Source organism: Oncorhynchus mykiss, chromosome 2, assembly GCF_057628025.1.
Source record: "Oncorhynchus mykiss isolate SJ-2025 chromosome 2, ASM5762802v1, whole genome shotgun sequence".
Taxonomy (NCBI): domain Eukaryota; kingdom Metazoa; phylum Chordata; class Actinopteri; order Salmoniformes; family Salmonidae; genus Oncorhynchus; species Oncorhynchus mykiss.
The window spans coordinates 6,583,768-6,607,970 of NC_143023.1; the positions used below are offsets into that span (position 1 = coordinate 6,583,768).

General features: G+C 46.6%; 2 protein-coding genes across 10 annotated transcripts in view; both read left to right on the plus strand.

Moving 5' to 3' along the window:
* LOC110519860 (protein tyrosine phosphatase type IVA 3) overlaps nt 1-22,138 on the plus strand; it is a 54,378-nt gene extending 32,240 nt beyond the window's left edge. For all 3 annotated transcript variants that reach the window (XM_090186669.1, XM_090186671.1, XM_090186665.1), the window contains exons 3-6: nt 176-268; nt 5,074-5,204; nt 10,322-10,396; nt 20,446-22,138. In XM_090186669.1, the coding sequence (XP_090042795.1) occupies nt 176-268; nt 5,074-5,204; nt 10,322-10,396; nt 20,446-20,563 (417 nt within the window). In that variant the 3' untranslated portion in view covers nt 20,564-22,138. The remainder of the gene's footprint in view (nt 1-175; nt 269-5,073; nt 5,205-10,321; nt 10,397-20,445) is intronic.
* A 303-nt stretch (nt 22,139-22,441) lies between these two features.
* The window catches only part of LOC149984777 (cytoplasmic dynein 1 intermediate chain 1-like), a 28,818-nt gene continuing 27,056 nt past the window's right edge, over nt 22,442-24,203 (plus strand). For 2 of the 7 annotated variants that reach the window (XM_090186608.1, XM_090186628.1), the window contains exon 1: nt 22,455-22,664. The gene's annotated coding sequence lies outside the window, so the exon portion shown is untranslated. Of the gene's footprint in view, nt 22,665-24,203 lie in introns of all 7 variants that reach the window. The other 5 variants (XM_090186617.1, XM_090186657.1, XM_090186634.1 and 2 more) reach the window with 4 other exon arrangements.

Below are 24,203 nucleotides of genomic sequence, written 5' to 3' on the forward strand. Positions count from 1 at the left end.
GATCAGCATCTAGGGAAAACGTAATCCTACTCGGTCTGATTGGTATTACCACTGTAACTAGCTGTGTCATGTGACAGGGCGGTGACCAAATCAATCTAACTGGTATTACAACTGTCATTGTCAAACCTCCGACTCTCATGAATGGTTTTAATGAAGTTACCTCTCCCTTTTCCAGGACCTGAAGCAGTATGGTGCAACAACAGTGGTGCGGGTGTGTGAGGTCACCTACGACAAGACACGTCTGGAGAAGGATGGCATCACAGTCATGGTGCGCAAAGATACACACACACACACACACACACACACACACACACACACACACACACATACATCAGATCTCTCTTCTCTTCACTCTCCCACTAGGGTCCTATTCACTAGGAACCAAACGGAAACAAAACAGGCTGAAACGAAGGGGGACCTACCTGAATTTGTCCAATGAGAAAAGCTTTTTTTTTCATTTTTCTGTTGCAAGACGTTTTGCTACGGTGCCAAAAGTTCTGGTACGCTGTGCATTAATGAATACGACCCTGGTGGTGTTCAGTAGGTACAAAATGAGGTAAAACGTGGCCTGCTACTGTCTGAACTGGCCCATTGAGACTAGTCTACTGCTATCTGAACTGGCCCATTGAGACTAGTCTACTGGTATCTGAACTGGTCCATTGAGACTAGTCTACTGCTCCCTGAACTGGCCCATTGAGACTAGTCTACTGGTATCTGAACTGGCCCATTGAGACTAGTCTACTGGTATCTGAACTGGCCCATTGAGACTAGTCTACTGGTATTTGAACTGGTCCATTGAGACTAGTCTACTGGTATCTGAACTGGCCCATTGAGACTAGTCTACTGGTATCTGAACTGGCCCATTGAGACTAGTCTACTGGTATTTGAACTGGTCCATTGAGACTAGTCTACTGGTATCTGAACTGGTCCATTGAGACTAGTCTACTGGTATCTGAACTGGTCCATTGAGATTAGTCTACTGCTATCTGAACTGGTCCATTGAGACTAGTCTATTGGTATCTGAACTGGTCCATTGAGACTAGTCTACTGGTATCTGAACTGGTCCATTGAGACTAGTCTACTGGTATCTGAACTGGTCCATTGAGACTAGTCTACTCGCTCTGTTTCAAAACATTTTCTCCAGTATGTTCCTACTGACCCTGTTTCCTCTCTCTCTGCCATGTGGAGGATGTTATTCATGATCTCACCCTGCTGCACATGTGTCGGAGTAGAGGAAACACTACCTCCTGCCCCACACACACACACACACACACACACACACACACACACACACATCTGGCTCAGCGTCAGGGTTTACCTCATGGTTTACTCCTCTCTTGTCTCCCAACATCCTCTCCTCTCACCTGGTCTTTCTTTTTCTTCACTCTCTCTCGCTCTCTCTCCTCTCTCTCTCTCGCTCTCTCTCCTTTCTCTCTCTCCTTTCTCTCCCTCTGAGTTAATAATGTTGTTGAGAGCAGAGAGCGGGTACCCTCTCAGAGGAGAGGTAGCATCAGATGAGAAGAATGTAGGGATGTAGAGATAGCTAGAGGCCCGGGTTACATAAGGCCCTTAACCACCCTCTCTGTCTGTTGTGTTATCAGAGTGACACGGTCACACAGAGTCCTCTCTCTTCTCTTCCCTGTGTGAGAGAGAGCCTTGTATCCTGGCTGACTGAGTCCTCTCTCTTCTCTTCCCTGTGTGAGAGAGATCCTTGTATCCTGGCTGACTGAGTCCGACTCTGGTCAAAGGTAGTGCACTATGTAGGGAATAGGGTGCCATTTGGGAAGTACCCTTGTACACTTGTTGACTGACTGGCTCAGTGCCTCCTCTTCAATAGCAACATCGCAGAGAGCAGAAGATTAGCCACCAGCTGAGAGAGCCTGGCTGGCAGGTGAAACCCAGTTCCCGGTTCCCCTCCACATCTTCCTGAACTCCAGATGAAAACCATGCTGTCTGTCTCATTCAGAACGCTGTGTAATGTGCTGTTCTGTCTGACATGGCTCGTGATGCTTTCGTTGCTCAAAGAGGTTATTTATTGGCATTATATGGAGAAATGTTACTCCCACACTCTCTGCTTTTGCAGGTTACATTAGTCTTACCAGTGTATCAGTAATGGTGGGGGTATATTTGGAGGCCATATATAACCAGTAATAACAGTGGTAAGTACCAGAGGTGCGTCCATCCACCTTGTGACTGACTTAACATAGACCATCCTCTGTAGCATGTGATAACATTCAGCTGGCTGATATAAAGGGACTGTGGACTCATTCAGGAAGTGGCCCAAAATGGCACCCTATTGTGTCCATATAGTGCACTACTTTTGAGCAGAGCTGTATGGGCCCTAATCATAAGTAGTGCACTGCACTATAAAGGGAATAGGGTGCCAGATTTGAGACCTACACTCTGCCAAACGTCTCGCTGGTTGTCGTATGAGAGTCAAGTTGCAGAGGAAGGATACCATGGTGACAAGGTCTGTTCTGGGGGTTCCGAGAAACGGCCCAAGACGTTCTTCGGGCCACAATTAGAACTCTGCCTCCTCCTCCTCCAAGCTCTTGTCTCTAGCTCTGGGCTGCGTTGGTTGGACTTGGAATGAGCTTCACGACATGAATAGCTTACTGTTGACATACCAGGCGGCTCTGTTCACCTCTTAGTAGATGTAAATGTTATTTTGAACCACATCCTCTCTACAGTCGAAGATTCTATTAGGGAGAGATTTACTCTCAAGGTTGTCACAACGGGTTCACCCATTATGGAGTTCTGTGGCATCAAAACAGACATGTAAATGGACATTTCTGTGTCTTCGGTGTTGTGGTGACTTCTACATATCTTGATATCCACAGCAGGATGCAGAGCAATTCAAGGCATTTCATGTGAGGTTAGGGTCAGGCCTTGCCGTGTACAGGATTAGTGTCCTACCTGGAACATTGAACAGAGAGTAGAATGGTTCCTGTTGTGGGTTTTGCCTATGTGTTACTGGTAGAATGGTTCCTGTTGTGGGTTTTGCCTGTGTGTTACTGGTAGAATGGGTCCTGTTGTGGGTTTTGCCTGTGTGTTACTGGTAGAATGGGTCCTGTTGTGGGGTTTTGCCTGTGTGTTACTGGTAGAATGGGTCCTGTTGTGGGTTTTGCCTGTGTGTTACTGGTAGAATGGGTCCTGTTGTGGGTTTTGCCTGTGTGTTACTGGTAGAATGGGTCCTGTTGTGGGTTTTGCCTGTGTGTTACTGGTAGAATGGGTCCTGTTGTGGGTTTTGCCTGTGTGTTACTGGTAGAATGGGTCCTGTTGTGGGTTTTGCCTGTGTGTTACTGGTAGAATGGTTCCTGTTGTGGGTTTTGCCTGTGTGTTACTGGTAGAATGGGTCCTGTTGTGGGTTTTGCCTGTGTGTTACTGGTAGAATGGGTCCTGTTGTGGGTTTTGCCTGTGTGTTACTGGTAGAATGGGTCCTGTTGTGGGTTTTGCCTGTGTGTTACTGGTAGAATGGGTCCTGTTGTGGGTTTTGCCTGTGTGTTACTGGTAGAATGGGTCCTGTTGTGGGTTTTGCCTGTGTGTTACTGGTAGAATGGGTCCTGTTGTGGGTTTTGCCTGTGTGTTACTGGTAGAATGGGTCCTGTTGTGGGGTTTTGCCTGTGTGTTACTGGTAGAATGGGTCCTGTTGTGGGTTTTGCCTGTGTGTTACTGGTAGAATGGGTCCTGACAGTTTCTTGTTTTTTTTGAGAGAGAAAGTCCCAGTTGCACCCTTCTATTCATGGCAGTGTGAAATAGTGATGTCATCATAACATCTTTCCCAGCCAGGCCTGTGATCCACTGGCTCAGCTGAGCTGTTGCCTTGGTAACGCATTGTCGTCAAACACACAAGATGTTTGTACCTGGGAGCAGGTATTGTGTTGTTGGAAGTCCCACTCCACTAGGAGATAAGAGATGACTCTCTCTCTCTCTCTCTCTCTCTCTCTCTCTCTCTCTCTCTCTCTCTGTGTGTGTTATTTTTTTTACATGTAACCTTTTTATTTAACTTGGCAAGCCAGTTAAGAACAAATTCTTATTTACAATGACGGCCTACCCTGGCCAAACCCGGACGACGCTGGGCCAATTGTGCGCCGCCCTGTGGGACTCCCAATCACGGCCGGATGTGATACAGTGTCTGATGGGTCTCTAGTGTGACTGATCCCTCCTAGACACCCATGGTTTCTGCTTTAAGCCTTCATCTGTCCAATGGAGGAGTCAAACAGCTGGTTTGAGCATCCTTGATGCTGTATGGTGCATTAGGTCTACATCTGACCAGGTGATGGATGTTTAGTTCATCTACCATCACTGTCTAATCCTTCAATGAAAAGAGTGTTTGTCATTATAGGGGATGGTAGCCCAACATGGCCAGAAAAATACATTGTATCCAACCGACTGATTTAATGTACACTAGCCAAACCAATTAAACGTTGAAGTCAAACAGTTCACCACAGTTCACTCCGTGAAGAAGAGGTGACCACACATCTGTTCTCTGTTGTGGCTCTGCACCAACTACAAACAAACCCCTTCTAGTGTTGTCTGTGTTGACTTAGGGCTTTCCTGATGCTGTGGGTGCTGATGGAACATGATATGTGTCCCAAATGGCACCCTATTTTGCTTGCTGAGATGGCAGGAACAGTGAATAGTGTAGGAAGGACACAGTGTGTTGTCTGTGGGGACAGTTGGTTCATGTTGCGAGTCATGCTTAGATGACTGAGGTTGGTACACTCTGCGTTCCTCCCCGTTACGTGGGTACAGATGTCTCATTTCACAGTGAGCAGCGGCTTGGAACCAGTTGTTTCAGACATGCAGCGCTTCACTAACTCTTTTAATACATTCACCCTCAGTAGGGGATTCTGCTTTGTCTGGTTCCTCAGTTTGAAGTAGGTAGGGGTGCAGTGTAGAGCTGCTTTGTCTCGTAACAATGGGCTCCCTCAGAGTGCCAATGCTAATCAGCTGTTTCTGTCAGAGAGACAGAACTGTACTGTTTATGATGTGTGACGCCGAAGACCAATTCCCACATTGTGTGGACAATTACATTGTTTTCTAATGTGAATGTATTTGTGTGTTTTCCAGGACTGGGCCTTTGATGACGGTGCCCCTCCGCCCACTAAGATCGTAGATGATTGGCTGAACCTGCTGAAGACTAAGTTCCGTGAGGACCCTGGCTGCTGCGTGGCGGTGCACTGTGTTGCCGGGCTGGGACGGTACGGCTCATTAATACTCTTCTGTCTCAGGGTTCTGATTGGGTGAGACGGTTGAACCAAGATCACATGGCTGCAGTGTCCCCCACCCACTGTGACGGCCACTGTCCCAGCAGCCACCAGTCTCTCGCCTTCTCCTACAGCCTGACCAGGGCCCTCTCTCAGCATGCAGACAGAACCAAGCCAAAGTCAACTGTTAGCCAAGGGGCCACTCCTTCACAACTAATCCACCGTTTATTATTCAAAGCACAGAGGTTGAGTTCTGAAAAACGTTGACGCAGCATTTATTTCTATTGTGTGTCTAAGTGTCTCAGATTGGATCTCTACTAGTTAGCTCACCAGAACTCTGGTCAAAAGTAGTGCACTATATAGGGAATAGGGTGCCATTTGGGATGTTGCCAAGTCGTCTTGTGAAATGTCAGTTAGCTGTATTCTGGTTGGCCACGCCCAGACTTGTAATGTATGTTCTGTAGTTGAGCCTCTGGACTCCCGTTGGCATGCCGTACATTAGTTCGTACGGTTGGCCATGCCGTACATTAGTTCTTACGGTTGGCCATGCCGTACATTAGTTCTTACGGTTGGCCATGCCGTACATTACCATACATTAGTTCTTATGGTTGGCATGCCGTACATTAGTTCTTACGGTTGGCCATGCCGTACATTACCATACATTAGTTCTTATGGTTGGCCATGCAATATATTAGTTCTTATGGTTGGCCATGCCGTACATTACCATACATTAGTTCTTACGGTTGGCCATGCCGTACATTACCATACATTAGTTCTTATGGTTGGCCATGCCGTACATTACCATACATTAGTTCTTATGGTTGGCATGCCGTACATTAGTTCTTATGGTTGGCCATGCCGTACATTAGTTCTTATGGTTGGCCATGCCGTACATTACCATACATTAGTTCTTATGGTTGGCATGCCGTACATTAGTTCTTATGGTTGGCCATGCCATACATTAGTTCTTATGGTTGGCATGCCGTACATTAGTTCTTATGGTTGGCCATGCCGTACATTAGTTCTTATGGTTGGCCATGCCATACATTAGTTCTTATGGTTGGCATGCCGTACATTAGTTCTTATGGTTGGCCATGCCGTACATTAGTTCTTACGGTTGGCCATGCCGTATATTACCGTACATTAGTTCTTACGGTTGGCATGCCAACCAACATAACAGAGGAGTTGACTAAATAGAAGCACAAACTGATCTGGTTACCAGGCTCATTTTAGCACTGTCCTGTCTGGTGTTCCTTCAGGTGTTCTCTATGGCAGAGGAGAGACAACGAGTCACATCTGTACTGATGGAGTATATTAGCTAGTAGAGGAGAACATTTCTCAAATGGTACCCTATTCTATACATAGTGCACTACTTTTGACCAGAGCCCTGTGGGCAATAGGGAGCCATTAAACCAGGCCTTAGGTACTAATAATGGTTGAGCTCATTGGTAGGAAGCTGAAGGAGCCCCTGTTCCCCTCCCCTCCTGTGTTAGCTGAAGGAGCCCCCCCAGCCCCCTGACTTCCCCTGCCTCTTCCGTTCCCCTCTCTGTGTTAGCTGAAGGAGCCCCCCCAGCCCCCTGACTTCCCCAGCCTCTTCCGTTCCCCTCTCTGTGTTAGCTGAAGGAGCTCCCCCAGCCCCCTGGCCTCCCCAGGCTCTTCTCTCCCTCCCCTCCTGTGTTAGCTGAAGGAGCTCCCCAGCCCCCTGGCCTCCCCAGGCTCTTCCCTCCCTCCCCTTCCTGTGTTAGCTGAAGGAGCCACCCAGCCCCCTGACGTCCCCAGGCTCTTCCCTCCTGTGTTAGCTGAAGGAGCCCCCTGACCTCCCCAGGCTCTTCCCTCCCTCCCCGCTCTGTGTTAGCTGAAGGAGCCCCCTGACCTCCCCAGGCTCTTCCCTCCCTCCCCTCTCTGTGTTAGCTGAAGGAGCCCCCTGACCTCCCCAGGCTCTTCCCTCCCTCCCCTCTCTGTGTTAGCTGAAGGAGCTCCCCAGCCCCCTGGCCTCCCCAGGCTCTTCTCTCCCTCCCCTCTCTGTGTTAGCTGAAGGAGCCACCCCAGCCCCCTGACCTCCCCAGGCTCTTCTCTCCCTCCCCTCCTGGGTAAGCTGAAGGAGCCCCTGTTCCCCTCCCCTCCTGTGTTAGCTGAAGGAGCCCCCCCAGCCCCCTGACTTCCCCAGCCTCTTCTGTTCCCCTCTCTGGGTAAGCTGAAGGAGCCACCCCAGCCCCCTGACCTCCCCAGGCTCTTCTCTCCCTCCCCTCCTGTGTTAGCTGAAGGAGCTCCCCAGCCCCCTGGCCTCCCCAGGCTCTTCTCTCCCTCCCCTCTCTGCTGAAGGAGCCACCCCAGCCCTCCCCAGGCTCTTCTCTCCCTCCCCTCTCTGTGTTAGCTGAAGGAGCCACCGGAGCCACCCCAGCCCTCCCCAGGCTCTTCTCTCCCTCCCCTCTCTGTGTTAGCTGAAGGAGCCACCCCAGCCCCCTGGCCTCCCCAGGCTCTTCCCTCCCCTCCTGTGTTAGTTGAAGGAGCTCCCCAGCCTCCTGGCCTCCCCAGGCTCTTCCCTCCCCATCCTGTGTTAGCTGAAGGAGCTCCCCAGCCTCCTGGCCTCCCCAGGCTCTTCCCTCCCCATCCTGTGTTAGCTGAAGGAGCTCCCCAGCCCCCTGGCCTCCCCAGGCTCTTCCCTCCCCTCCTGTGTTAGCTGAAGGAGCTCCCCACCCTCCCCTCCTGTATTAGCTGAACGAGCTCCCCAGCCCCCAGCCCTCCCCAGGCTCTTCCCTCCCCTCCTGTGTTAGCTGAAGGAGCTCCCCAGCCTCCCCTCCCTGGGTTAGCTGAAGGAGCTCCCCAGCCCCCTGACCTCCCCAGCCTCCCCTCCCTGGGTTAGCTGAAGGAGCCCCCCAGCCCTCCCCAGCCTCTCTTCCCTGGGTTGGTGAAGCACCGTCTATCTCTGACGTACTGGAGACCTCCTCTGGGACTCGTCTGTGGTTTTTGACAGGGCTCCAATGTTGACTTTACTCTGAACTGTTTGTTGTCCTGTTAATCAGCTGGGGAGTCTTTGGCTTTCAGCTGGTAACCTCTGCAACGTCTAAGTGGTCTGGGGGCTGATATGGCTTGACAGGGTAGAGTTAGATGAATATGTTTGAATGTCTCATGTCCATGCAGGCAGACACCTCATCTGTTTCACTGATTCCTAGAAGTCCTGTGTTTGTGTTAGTGGTGTTATGCTCTTCAGCTCTCTATTTCCACACTGACTTACCGTAACCACAGCAACAACCCATATAAGGCTAGAAAAGGGGAAAGTGGGCTACAGCTTTTCCTAATGATTTGTTACCTGTAAATATTAGTGGCCAAATACAGCACAACTAGTTCCAGCTCTCAACCCGCAGCAGGGCTTTCCTTTGTCCAAACCAGAATGAACTCCATTCCCTGGGAACTGGCTGTGTTGTGACAACATGGAGAGAGAGACGTTGCTGGGGGCATAACAGGAAGGATACTAATGGATGTCTTTAATTCCCCGTCTTAATATGTGAATGCTGTTTCTAACGTCCCAAATGGCGCTATATTCCCTATTAAGTGCACTACTTTTGACCAGGGCCCATAAGGTTTTGACTGTGTCTTTAAGTCCCAGTATTAGTAGCAGTCTGACTGTGTCTTTAAGTCCCAGTATTAGTAGCAGTCTGACTGTGTCTTTAAGTCCCAGTATTAGTAGCAGTCTGACTGTGTCTTTAAGTCCCAGTATTAGTAGCAGTCTGACTGTGTCTTTAAGTCCCAGTATTAGTAACAGTCTGACTGTGTCTTTAAGTCCCAGTATTAGTAGCAGTCTGACTGTGTCTTTAAGTCCCAGTATTAGTAGCAGTCTGACTGTGTCTTTAAGTCCCAGTATTAGTAGCAGTCTGACTGTGTCTTTAAGTCCCAGTATTAACAGCAGTCTGACTGTGTCTTTAAGTCCCAGTATTAACAGCAGTCTGACTGTGTCTTTAAGTCCCAGTATTAACAGCAGTCTGACTGTGTCTTTAAGTCCCAGTATTAACAGCAGTCTGACTGTGTCTTTAAGTCCCAGTATTAGTAGCAGTCTGACTGTGTCTTTAAGTCCCAGTATTAACAGCAGTCTGACTGTGTCTTTAAGTCCCAGTATTAACAGCAGTCTGACTGTGTCTTTAAGTCCCAGTATTAACAGCAGTCTGACTGTGTCTTTAAGTCCCAGTATTAGTAGCAGTCTGACTGTGTCTTTAAGTCCCAGTATTAGTAACAGTCTGACTGTGTCTTTAAGTCCCAGTATTAGTAACAGTCTGACTGTGTCTTTAAGTCCCAGTATTAGTAGCAGTCTGACTGTGTCTTTAAGTCCCAGTATTAACAGCAGTCTGACTGTGTCTTTAAGTCCCAGTATTAACAGCAGTCTGACTGTGTCTTTAAGTCCCAGTATTAGTAGCAGTCTGACTGTGTCTTTAAGTCCCAGTATTAGTAGCAGTCTGACTGTGTCTTTAAGTCCCAGTATTAGTAGCAGTCTGACTGTGTCTTTAAGTCCCAGTATTAACAGCAGTCTGACTGTGTCTTTAAGTCCCAGTATTAACAGCAGTCTGACTGTGTCTTTAAGTCCCAGTATTAGTATCAGTCTGACTGTGTCTTTAAGTCCCAGTATTAGTAGCAGTCTGACTGTGTCTTTAAGTCCCAGTATTAGTAGCAGTCTGACTGTGTCTTTAAGTCCCAGTATTAACAGCAGTCTTTAAGTCCCAGTATTAACAGCAGTCTGACTGTGTCTTTAAGTCCCAGTATTAACAGCAGTCTGACTGTGTCTTTAAGTCCCAGTATTAGTAGCAGTCTGACTGTGTCTTTAAGTCCCAGTATTAACAGCAGTCTGACTGTGTCTTTAAGTCCCAGTATTAGTAGCAGTCTGACTGTGTCTTTAAGTCCCAGTATTAACAGCAGTCTTTAAGTCCCAGTATTAACAGCAGTCTGACTGTGTCTTTAAGTCCCAGTATTAGTAGCAGTCTGACTGTGTCTTTAAGTCCCAGTATTAGTAGCAGTCTGACTGTGTCTTTAAGTCCCAGTATTAACAGCAGTCTGACTGTGTCTTTAAGTCCCAGTATTAGTAGCAGCATGTAAAGGCTGTTTCTTTGTGTTTCTCCCTCCAGGGCTCCTGTGCTGGTGGCTCTGGCTCTGATCGAGGGCGGGATGAAGTATGAGGAGGCAGTTCAGTTCATCAGGCAGTATGTACATCTGACCTCCAGATTCAGTTCAGTTCATCAGGCAGTATGTACACCACCTCCAGATTCAGTTCAGTTCATCAGGCAGTATGTACACCTCACCTCCAGATTCAGTTCAGTTCATCAGGCAGTATGTACACCACCTCCAGATTCAGTTCAGTTCATCAGGCAGTATGTACATCTCACCTCCAGATTCAGTTCATCAGGCAGTATGTACACCTCACCTCCAGATTCAGTTCATCAGGCAGTATGTACACCTCACCTCCAGATTCAGTTCAGTTCATCAGGCAGTATGAACACCACCTCCAGATTCAGTTCAGTTCATCAGGCAGTATGTACACCTCACCTCCAGATTCAGTTCATCAGGCAGTATGAACACCTCACCTCCAGATTCAGTTCAGTTCATCAGGCAGTATGAACACCTCACCTCCAGATTCAGTTCATCAGGCAGTATGAACACCTCACCTCCAGATTCAGTTCATCAGGCAGTATGAACACCTCACCTCTAGATTCAGTTCAGTTCATCAGACAGTATGTACACCTCACCTCTAGATTCAGTTCAGTTCATCAGGCAGTATGTACACCTCACCTCCAGATTCAGTTCAGTTCATCAGGCAGTATGTACACCTCACCTCCAGATTCAGTTCAGTTCATCAGGCAGTATGAACACCTCACCTCCAGATTCAGTTCATCAGGCAGTATGTACACCTCACCTCCAGATTCAGTTCAGTTCATCAGGCAGTATGTACACCTCACCTCCAGATTCAGTTCATCAGGCAGTATGTACATCTCACCTCCAGATTCAGTTCAGTTCATCAGGCAGTATGTACATCTCACCTCCAGATTCAGTTCAGTTCATCAGGCAGTATGTACACCTCACCTCCAGATTCAGTTCAGTTCATCAGGCAGTATGTACATCTCACCTCCAGATTCAGTTCAGTTCATCAGGCAGTATGTACACCACCTCCAGATTCAGTTCAGTTCATCAGGCAGTATGTACACCTCACCTCCAGATTCAGTTCATCAGGCAGTATGTACACCACCTCCAGATTCAGTTCAGTTCATCAGGCAGTATGTACACCACCTCCAGATTCAGTTCAGTTCATCAGGCAGTATGTACACCTCACCTCCAGATTCAGTTCAGTTCATCAGGCAGTATGTACACCACCTCCAGATTCAGTTCAGTTCATCAGGCAGTATGTACACCACCTCCAGATTCAGTTCAGTTCATCAGGCAGTATGTACATCTCACCTCCAGATTCAGTTCAGTTCATCAGGCAGTATGTACACCACCTCCAGATTCAGTTCATCAGGCAGTATGTACATCTCACCTCCAGATTCAGTTCAGTTCATCAGGCAGTATGTACACCTCACCTCTAGATTCAGTTCATCAGGCAGTATGTACACCTCACCTCCAGATTCGATTCAGTTCATCAGGCAGTATGTACACCTCACCTCCAGATTCAGTTCAGTTCATCAGGCAGTATGTACACCTCACCTCCAGATTCAGTTCAGTTCATCAGGCAGTATGTACACCTCACCTCCAGATTCAGTTCATCAGGCAGTATGTACACCACCTCCAGATTCAGTTCAGTTCATCAGGCAGTATGTACACCTCACCTCCAGATTCAGTTCAGTTCATCAGGCAGTATGTACATCTCACCTCCAGATTCAGTTCAGTTCATCAGGCAGTATGTACACCTCACCTCCAGATTCAGTTCATCAGGCAGTATGAACACCTCACCTCCAGATTCAGTTCATCAGGCAGTATGAACACCACCTCCAGATTCAGTTCAGTTCATCAGGCAGTATGTACACCTCACCTCCAGATTCAGTTCAGTTCATCAGGCAGTATGTACACCTCACCTCCAGATTCAGTTCATCAGGCAGTATGTACACCTCACCTCCAGATTCAGTTCAGTTCATCAGGCAGTATGTACATCTCACCTCCAGATTCAGTTCAGTTCATCAGGCAGTATGAACACCACCTCCAGATTCAGTTCAGTTCATCAGGCAGTATGTACACCTCACCTCCAGATTCAGTTCAGTTCATCAGGCAGTATGTACACCTCACCTCCAGATTCAGTTCATCAGGCAGTATGTACACCACCTCCAGATTCAGTTCAGTTCATCAGGCAGTATGTACATCTCACCTCCAGATTCAGTTCATCAGGCAGTATGTACACCTCACCTCCAGATTCAGATCATCAGGCAGTATGTACACCTCACCTCCAGATTCAGTTCAGTTCATCAGGCAGTATGTACACCTCACCTCTAGATTCAGTTCATCAGGCAGTATGTACACCTCACCTCTAGATTCAGTTCATCAGGCAGTATGTACACCTCACCTCCAGATTCAGTTCAGTTCATCAGGCAGTATGAACACCTCACCTCCAGATTCAGTTCAGTTCATCAGGCAGTATGTACACCACCTCCAGATTCAGTTCAGTTCATCAGGCAGTATGTACACCACCTCCAGATTCAGTTCATCAGGCAGTATGTACACCTCACCTCTAGATTCAGTTCATCAGGCAGTATGTACACCTCACCTCCAGATTCAGTTCAGTTCATCAGGCAGTATGTACACCTCACCTCTAGATTCAGTTCAGTTCATAAGGCAGTATGTACACCTCACCTCCAGATTCAGTTCAGTTCATCAGGCAGTATGTACACCACCTCCAGATTCAGTTCATCAGGCAGTATGTACACCTCACCTCCAGATTCAGTTCAGTTCATCAGGCAGTATGTACACCACCTCCAGATTCAGTTCATCAGGCAGTATGTACACCACCTCCAGATTCAGTTCATCAGGCAGTATGAACACCTCACCTCCAGATTCAGTTCAGTTCATCAGGCAGTATGTACACCACCTCCAGATTCAGTTCATCAGGCAGTATGAACACCTCACCTCCAGATTCAGTTCAGTTCATCAGGCAGTATGTACACCTCACCTCCAGATTCAGTTCATCAGGCAGTATGTACACCTCACCTCCAGATTCAGTTCATCAGGCAGTATGTACACCTCACCTCCAGATTCAGTTCATCAGGCAGTATGTACACCTCACCTCCAGATTCAGTTCAGTTCATCAGGCAGTATGTACACCTCACCTCCAGATTCAGTTCAGTTCATCAGGCAGTATGTACATCTCACCTCCAGATTCAGTTCAGTTCATCAGGCAGTATGTACACCACCTCCAGATTCAGTTCATCAGGCAGTATGTACACCTCACCTCCAGATTCAGTTCAGTTCATCAGGCAGTATGTACATCTCACCTCCAGATTCAGTTCAGTTCATCAGGCAGTATGTACACCACCTCCAGATTAAGTTCAGTTCATCAGGCAGTATGTACACCACCTCCAGATTAAGTTCAGTTCATCAGGCAGTATGTACACCACCTCCAGATTCAGTTCAGTTCATCAGGCAGTATGTACACCACCTCCAGATTCAGTTCAGTTCATCAGGCAGTATGTACACCACCTCCAGATTCAGTTCATCAGGCAGTATGTACACCACCTCCAGATTCAGTTCAGTTCATCAGGCAGTATGTACACCACCTCCAGATTCAGTTCAGTTCATCAGGCAGTATGTACACCACCTCCAGATTCAGTTCAGTTCATCAGGCAGTATGTACACCACCTCCAGATTCAGTTCAGTTCATCAGGCAGTATGTACACCACCTCCAGATTCAGTTCAGTTCATCAGGCAGTATGTACACCACCTCCAGATTCAGTTCATCAGGCAGTATGAACACCACCTCCAGATTCAGTTCAGTTCATCAGGCAGTATGTACACCTCACCTACAGATTCAGTTCATCAGGCAGTATGTACACCACCTCCAGATTCAGTTCATCAGGCAGTATGTACACCACCTCCAGATTCAGTTCAGTTCATCAGGCAGTATGTACATCTCACCTCTAGATTCAGTTCAGTTCATCACAGTATGAACACCTCACCTCCAGATTCAGTTCAGTTCATCAGGCAGTAGGAACATCTCACCTCTAGATTCAGTTCATCAGGCAGTATGTACACCACCTCTAGATTCAGTTCAGTTCATCAGGCAGTATGTACACCTCACCTCTAGATTCAGTTCAGTTCATCAGGCAGTAGGAACATCTCACCTCTAGATTCAGTTCATCAGGCAGTATGTACACCTCACCTCCAGATTCAGTTCAGTTCATCAGGCAGTAGGAACATCTCACCTCTAGATTCAGTTCATCAGGCAGTATGTACACCACCTCTAGATTCAGTTCAGTTCATCAGGCAGTATGTACACCTCACCTCTAGATTCAGTTCAGTTCATCAGGCAGTATGTACATCTCACCTCCAGATTCAGTTCAGTTCATCAGGCAGTATGTACACCACCTCCAGATTCAGTTCATCAGGCAGTATGTACACCTCACCTCCAGATTCAGTTCATCAGGCAGTATGTACACCTCACCTCCAGATTCAGTTCAGTTCATCAGGCAGTATGTACACCTCACCTCCAGATTCAGTTCAGTTCATCAGGCAGTATGTACATCTCACCTCCAGATTCAGTTCAGTTCATCAGGCAGTATGTACACCACCTCCAGATTCAGTTCATCAGGCAGTATGTACATCTCACCTCCAGATTCAGTTCATCAGGCAGTATGTACACCTCACCTCCAGATTCAGTTCAGTTCATCAGGCAGTATGTACACCTCACCTCCAGATTCAGTTCAGTTCATCAGGCAGTATGTACACCACCTCCAGATTCAGTTCAGTTCATCAGGCAGTATGTACACCACCTCCAGATTCAGTTCAGTTCATCAGGCAGTATGTACACCACCTCCAGATTCAGTTCAGTTCATCAGGCAGTATGTACACCTCACCTCCAGATTCAGTTCAGTTCATCAGGCAGTATGTACACCACCTCCAGATTCAGTTCATCAGGCAGTATGTACACCACCTCCAGATTCAGTTCAGTTCATCAGGCAGTATGTACACCACCTCCAGATTCAGTTCAGTTCATCAGGCAGTATGTACACCACCTCCAGATTCAGTTCAGTTCATCAGGCAGTATGTACACCTCACCTCCAGATTCAGTTCAGTTCATCAGGCAGTATGAACACCACCTCCAGATTCAGTTCAGTTCATCAGGCAGTATGTACACCACCTCTAGATTCAGTTCAGTTCATCAGGCAGTATGTACACCACCTCCAGATTCAGTTCAGTTCATCAGGCAGTATGTACACCACCTCCAGATTCAGTTCAGTTCATCAGGCAGTATGTACACCACCTCCAGATTCAGTTCATCAGGCAGTATGTACACCACCTCCAGATTCAGTTCATCAGGCAGTATGTACACCACCTCCAGATTCAGTTCATCAGGCAGTATGTACATCTCACCTCCAGATTCAGTTCAGTTCATCAGGTAGTATGTACACCTCACCTCCAGATTCAGTTCAGTTCATCAGGCAGTATGTACATCTCACCTCCAGATTCAGTTCAGTTCATCAGGCAGTATGAACACCACCTCCAGATTCAGTTCAGTTCATCAGGCAGTATGTACACCACCTCCAGATTCAGTTCAGTTCATCAGGCAGTATGTACACCACCTCCAGATTCAGTTCAGTTCATCAGGCAGTATGTACACCTCACCTCCAGATTCAGTTCAGTTCATCAGGCAGTATGTACACCTCACCTCCAGATTCAGTTCATCAGGCAGTATGAACACCTCACCTCCAGATTCAGTTCATCAGGCAGTATGTACACCTCACCTCCAGATTCAGTTCAGTTCATCAGGCAGTATGTACATCTCACCTCCAGATTCAGTTCAGTTCATCAGGCAGTATGTACACCTCACCTCCAGATTCAGTTCAGTTCATCAGGCAGTATGTACATCTCACCTCCAGATTCAGTTCAGTTCATCAGGCAGTATGAACACCACCTCCAGATTCAGTTCAGTTCATCAGGCAGTATGTACATCTCACCTCCAGATTCAGTTCAGTTCATCAGGCAGTATGTACACCACCTCCAGATTCAGTTCAGTTCATCAGGCAGTATGTACACCTCACCTCCAGATTCAGTTCATCAGGCAGTATGTACACCTCACCTCCAGATTCAGTTCATCAGGCAGTATGAACACCACCTCTAGATTCAGTTCAGTTCATCAGGCAGTATGTACACCTCACCTCCAGATTCAGTTCAGTTCATCAGGCAGTATGTACACCTCACCTCCAGATTCAGTTCAGTTCATCAGGCAGTATGTACACCACCTCCAGATTCAGTTCATCAGACAGTATGTACATCTCACCTCCAGATTCAGTTCAGTTCATCAGGCAGTATGTACACCACCTCCAGATTCAGTTCATCAGGCAGTATGTACACCTCACCTCTAGATTCAGTTCATCAGGCAGTATGTACACCACCTCCAGATTCAGTTCATCAGGCAGTATGTACACCTCACCTCCAGATTCAGTTCAGTTCATCAGGCAGTATGTACATCTCACCTCCAGATTCAGTTCAGTTCATCAGGCAGTATGTACACCACCTCCAGATTCAGTTCATCAGGCAGTATGTACACCTCACCTCCAGATTCAGTTCATCAGGCAGTATGTACACCTCACCTCCAGATTCAGTTCAGTTCATCAGACAGTATGTACACCTCACCTCCAGATTCAGTTCAGTTCATCAGGCAGTATGTACACCTCACCTCTAGATTCAGTTCATCAGGCAGTATGTACACCACCTCCAGATTCAGTTCATCAGGCAGTATGTACACCTCACCTCCAGATTCAGTTCAGTTCATCAGGCAGTATGTACATCTCACCTCCAGATTCAGTTCAGTTCATCAGGCAGTATGTACACCACCTCCAGATTCAGTTCATCAGGCAGTATGTACACCTCACCTCCAGATTCAGTTCATCAGGCAGTATGTACACCTCACCTCCAGATTCAGTTCAGTTCATCAGACAGTATGTACACCTCACCTCCAGATTCAGTTCAGTTCATCAGGCAGTATGTACACCTCACCTCCAGATTCAGTTCATCAGGCAGTATGAACACCTCACCTCCAGATTCAGTTCAGTTCATCAGGCAGTATGTACACCACCTCCAGATTCAGTTCAGTTCATCAGGCAGTATGTACACCTCACCTCCAGATTCAGTTCAGTTCATCAGGCAGTATGTACACCTCACCTCCAGATTCAGTTCAGTTCATCAGGCAGTATGTACACCTCACCTCCAGATTCAGTTCATCAGGCAGTATGTACATCTCACCTCCAGATTCAGTTCAGTTCATCAGGCAGTATGTACACCTCACCTCCAGATTCAGTTCAGTTCATCAGGCAGTATGTACACCTCACCTCCAGATTCAGTTCATCAGGCAGTATGTACACCACCTCCAGATTCAGTTCAGTTCATCAGGCAGTATGTACACCTCACCTCCAGATTCAGTTCAGTTCATCAGGCAGTATGTACACCTCACCTCCAGATTCAGTTCATCAGGCAGTATGTACACCTCACCTCCAGATTCAGTTCATCAGGCAGTATGTACATCTCACCTCCAGATTCAGTTCAGTTCATCAGGCAGTATGTACATCTCACCTCCAGATTCAGTTCATCAGGCAGTATGTACACCTCACCTCCAGATTCAGTTCATCAGGCAGTATGTACACCTCACCTCCAGATTCAGTTCATCAGGCAGTATGTACATCTCACCTCCAGATTCAGTTCAGTTCATCAGGCAGTATGTACATCTCACCTCCAGATTCAGTTCAGTTCATCAGGCAGTATGTACACCTCACCTCCAGATTCAGTTCATCAGGCAGTATGTACATCTCACCTCCAGATTCAGTTCAGTTCATCAGGCAGTATGTACACCTCACCTCCAGATTCAGTTCAGTTCATCAGGCAGTATGTACACCTCACCTCCAGATTCAGTTCATCAGGCAGTATGTACACCTCACCTCCAGATTCAGTTCAGTTCATCAGGCAGTATGTACACCACCTCCAGATTCAGTTCATCAGGCAGTATGAACACCACCTCCAGATTCAGTTCAGTTCATCAGGCAGTATGTACACCACCTCCAGATTCAGTTCAGTTCATCAGGCAGTATGAACACCACCTCCAGATTCAGTTCATCAGGCAGTATGTACACCACCTCCAGATTCAGTTCAGTTCATCAGGCAGTATGTACACCACCTCCAGATTCAGTTCAGTTCATCAGGCAGTATGTACACCACCTCCAGATTCAGTTCAGTTCATCAGGCAGTATGTACACCACCTCCAGATTCAGTTCAGTTCATCAGGCAGTATGTACACCTCACCTCCAGATTCAGTTCATCAGGCAGTATGTACACCACCTCCAGATTCAGTTCATCAGGCAGTATGTACACCACCTCCAGATTCAGTTCAGTTCATCAGGCAGTATGAACACCACCTCCAGATTCAGTTCATCAGGCAGTATGAACACCTCACCTCCAGATTCAGTTCATCAGGCAGTATGTACATCTCACCTCCAGATTCAGTTCAGTTCATCAGGCAGTATGTACACCACCTCCAGATTCAGTTCAGTTCATCAGGCAGTATGTACACCACCTCCAGATTCAGTTCAGTTCATCAGGCAGTATGTACACCACCTCCAGATTCAGTTCAGTTCATCAGGCAGTAGGAACATCTCACCTTCCATCTTTTGATGTTTTTAATGAGAGTGGAAGTCCACTCAACCTTTTTAGTGTTGTTCCTGTTTCATCTGACAGCTGTATATTTAGATGGGGACATTATGGGACATCATGAGGAGGGAGAAAGGGATTGAACCGCTCTGTACTCAGGGGGATTATGGGACATCATGAGGAGGGAGAAAGGGATTGAACCGCTCTGTACTGAGGGGGATTATGGGACATCATGAGGAGGGAGAAAGGGATTGAACCGCTCTGTACTGAGGGGGGTTATGGGACATCATGAGGAGGGAGAAAGGGATTGAACCGCTCTGTTTCTGAGGAGGATTATGGGACATCATGAGGAGGGAGAAAGGGATTGAACCGCTCTGTACTGAGGAGGATTATGGGACATCATGAGGAGGGAGAAAGGGATTGAACCGCTCTGTACTGAGGGGGGTTATGGGACATCATGAGGAGGGAGAAAGGGATTGAACCGCTCTGTACTGAGGGGGATTATGGGACATCATGAGGAGGGAGAAAGGGATTGAACCGCTCTGTACTGAGGAGGATTATGGGACATCATGAGGAGGGAGAAAGGGATTGAACCGCTCTGTACTGAGGAGGATTATGGGACATCATGAGGAGGGAGAAAGGGATTGAACCGCTCTGTACTGAGGGGGATTATGGGACATCATGAGGAGGGAGAAAGGGATTGAACCGCTCTGTACTGAGGAGGATTATGGGACATCATGAGGAGGGAGAAAGGGATTGAACCACTCTGTACTGAGGGGGATTATGGGACATCATGAGGAGGGAGAAAGGGATTGAACCACTCTGTACTGAGGGGGATTATGGGACATCATGAGGAGGGAGAAAGGGATTGAACCGCTCTGTTTCTGAGGAGGATTATGTGGTTTGAGCCGGGAGTGTCTTTCACTCCGCCAGGGCTCTGCACACCTCTGGATTCTTCTGACACTCATTGGCTCTACATTATGGGTCAGGTTCTCTGGAAAAACATCAAGCCTACTACCCTCCCGGACTGAGCACCATGATGCTCAATGGACAATCTGAATTGAAGGTGCTTTTTAGTCCAGGAATAAATAGGCTTCGTGTGGATCTGGGAAAATCATCCCCTAAGTGAATTCTAATTGTCTCTTTACATGAGGGCCCTTATAAACAGCAAAGGTGTGTGTGTGTGTGTGTGGCTACAGTGTCAAGCTGTTTAGCTTCACATATAAGGGGCCCCTAGTCCCCAAATGTTGCACTGCTTTTAACCAGAGCCCTGTGGGCCCCTAGTCCCTAAATGTTGCACTGCTTTTATTTAACCAGAGTGGACACTGGTCAGAGGTCGTGAACAGGGTGCCAATTGGGACACAACAGAGCTTCCTGTAGGGAGTAACAGTAGACCTGTCTCTCTCTGTCTCCTCAGGAAGCGCAGGGGAGCGATCAACAGCAAGCAGCTGACCTACCTGGAGAAATATCGCTCCAGACAGCGACTACGCTTCAAAGACCCTCACAAACACAAGAACAAGTGCTGTGTGATGTGATGATGTAGTGTGACCCCGCAGCCCGCCTGTTCTGACCCATATAGAACGATTACATGAACTTTAATATTGGACCGACCTCCACCCTGCTAAGATGCATTTAGGACTTGACCTGTTGTCTGTCTCCATGGGGACAGTTGCCACTGTTCTGTTGGGATTATTCTGCTTCTCACTCTCAGGGCTGTTAGAGACCATCTCCTCTCTGATGTCTTTGAAAGAACACGTTCGTCCCCAACTGCCGGCCAATTGAACTCATAGAGAGGAAAAGCAAACAAGCCCTATTTCCATCAAGTACACACACACACACACACACACACACACACACACACACACACACACACACTGACAAACTATTTTGCACTGATTGTGACATACTGTGACATACACACACAGCGCCATTGACCACCAGACCAACCCCTCAACCAGCAACAACACTGTCAGCTTGGTCCCAGGCCTGATCGTTCCTCTTTCCTCCCTGCTGCTAGGTAGCACTGACCCAACCCAATGAAACACACCGACCCGCCACTAGCTGTCACAACAGGTCTGCATCACCATACACCATGTTAACTGAAAGCCCCTGCTAGACATGATGACATGAATGAAATAATCATGATAACAGATTTTATGCTGTCTGTGTGTTTTTATCTCAATGTTTCAAGGAAATCCAGTTTAAGGTCTTTGTTCAATTGAAATGCCATCCACAGAGCTCAGCCATCTTGCACCTTGCTCCGTTTTCATAATGCATGTCGGTTAACACTTGTTAGAATCATGTCCTTGTCTCCTTCTTTTTTTGAGGATATGGGGATGCGGGATGGGACTTAAAATAGGACGAGGTTTTGTGCCGAGTCGCCGTTTTTTTTAAATAGCAATATTTTTTACATTGTGATATGAAATACTCTGGGATTAGGATTCTTCACCACTGGCTGCTTCTGTTGTACAACATGAAGGATCTCAGTGTATCATGTAGGAGTCAGCTGAGCCTGGGTGGGCTTGGTAGGCAACACCGCCTGTGTCCCAGATGGCACCCTATTCCCTATATAGTGCACTACTTTTGACCAGAGGTCTATGGGCTACAATGCCTTGAAATGTACACAAAAACATGGACTCGCACTGATCCTATGGGCTCCGGTCAAAAGTTGAGCACTATATAGGGAGTAGGGTGCCATCTGGGACGCGTACTATGCTTTGGGAACGTAAACATGGCGGTGCCCCGTAGTCGTCTCTGGGATGAAAAACAGCCAACTGAACCGTCTGCTCAGAAATAACGTCCTGGCTCTGTATCTGTCAGTGTGGATATAAATGTCTCTCATCTTGCCTCTGAAATAGCACCCTATTCCCCTTTTATAGTGCACTACTATATAGCACACTTTTGACTATAGTCCTATGGGCTCTGGTCAAAAGTAGTGCACTAAATAGGGAAAAGGGTGCAAGACGAGGTCTCAGTTAAGGACAGGTACTGGAGGAATGGCTCGTATCCTAGGAAGAAAGCTGTCACATTTATCTGCTGCCTTGGAAGTAACCCACTTCAGATTGTTCACAGTTAATGAAGTACAAGAAATAAAGTAATTGTTAAAAGTATGCTGGACTGTTTTGTGCTTTATTCAGGAGTTGACTTGTGGGAGAACGAATCATTTTAAACAACCACTTTTGCCTTGTGAAAACAAGCTCAATGCCGCCATCTAGTGGCCATGTGTAGTTATTCACACATTATTAGTAGTGGCATTGTTGGCCTGAATTCGTTTTTGCATTTTCTGAAATAGATTTATCGTTTTCTCTTCAATGACCATATTGTTAATTTGAGATTATAATATGGCACATGTATCATCTATATTGTAGAGAAAGTCATCACTTTATTATCTCAAACATTCCTGTTTGTACAACAATGACGTATGATATACAGGCTACTTCCGGACGGAATCTAATTACAATTGAGAAAGAGGGCAGAGCTCGAGCGACAAATTCTATGTCCTTTGTTGTGTTATATAAACGTCTTGTCCGTGGTGATATTGTCTATATAAATCACGCAGGTCTTTTTGCCTGTGGCACGTCCGATATAGCTAATTCTGGAAAGGACCCGAGATAAACGCAAGGCACAGTGCAGACGGTAGGCTAATTAAAATGCATCTTTGTCTTGCATGAGCATCCTTATTAGCCGGCACCCAATGTAGGCCAAGTCTATCTAACGGTTCAAAATGTGTTCTGGTCATTGTGTGAAAACCTAGGCGCACCACGATATTAACTGGAGAATACATGGTTTTGCTGCTGATGGGGAGAACAATCTAGAAATTAAATGTATTCAATGTGCTGCAAATGTAGCAAAACATGTTCAATGTATTTACAGCGTAATAAGCCTCACCATGGCATCCAGGGCCATTGCTTTTTCGTTTTTATTATTTAATTGGTAGTTGTTATAATAGGCTAGTCCACACTGTCAAATACTGTATGATATACAGTATTTGGAATGCATGATATTAACATTTCTCTACCATCATGCCATAGGCTACAATCCTCATTTCTGCTTGTTTTGTTTTGCATGCCTCCGTCTGCTCGGTCATCCATCAGGATTTAAAATAAAGTTTTTTCTTTGTCTCATAGTGTTTTGTCATTTTATTTATGTTTTGCATTACGTTCCCACTTCTCATTTTCATAATTTAATAGCACCTACTTACTGATCGTGCAGGTAAAGAAAATATTTGTACTGTAACGACCCTGGGTTTATACGCCCGGAAATCGACCCTGCCACACGAGCATACTTTTGCGGCACAGTCGATAGCGCACCGGGCCTCGAGCTAGTATCAAATGTATAATTTGCTTTCAAAATGTACTTGCCACTTTCCAATGTAATAACTGGATCTTTGGGAGTTGCATCTCCTTGGCTCCTAGTGCTGTAAATAGTTCCATCCATATAATTAGAATAAATGATGTTCCATTCTCACTATGCTTTGTCAGTCCAATCACACAATTTCATGTCGAATTGAACATCCCAACCATTCGCCCATAGGTTAGTTTGTGTTTCCGGCATTGATAGATACACAATGATACTGATACAGAGATTAAACCTATAGGTGGATACTGATACAGATATTAAACCTATAGGTGGACACGATACTGATACAGAGATTAAACCTATAGGTGGACACGATACTGATACAGAGATTAAACCTATAGGTGGACATGATACAGAGATTAAACCTATAGGTGGACATGATACTGATACAGAGATTAAACCTATAGGTGGATACTGATACAGAGATTAAACCTATAGGTGGACATGATACTGATACAGAGATTAAACCTATAGGTGGACATGATATGGATACAGAGATTAAACCTATTGGTGGACATGATACAGAGATTAAACCTATAGGTGGACACGATACTGATACAGAGATTAAACCTATAGGTGGACATGATACTGATACAGAGATTAAACCTATAGGTGGACACGATACTGATACAGAGATTAAACCTATAGGTGGACATGATACTGATACAGAGATTAAACCTATAGGTGGATACTGATACAGAGATTAAACCTATAGGTGGACACGATACTGATACAGAGATTAAACCTATAGGTGGATACTGATACAGAGATTAAACCTATAGGTGGACATGATACTGATACAGAGATTAAACCTAT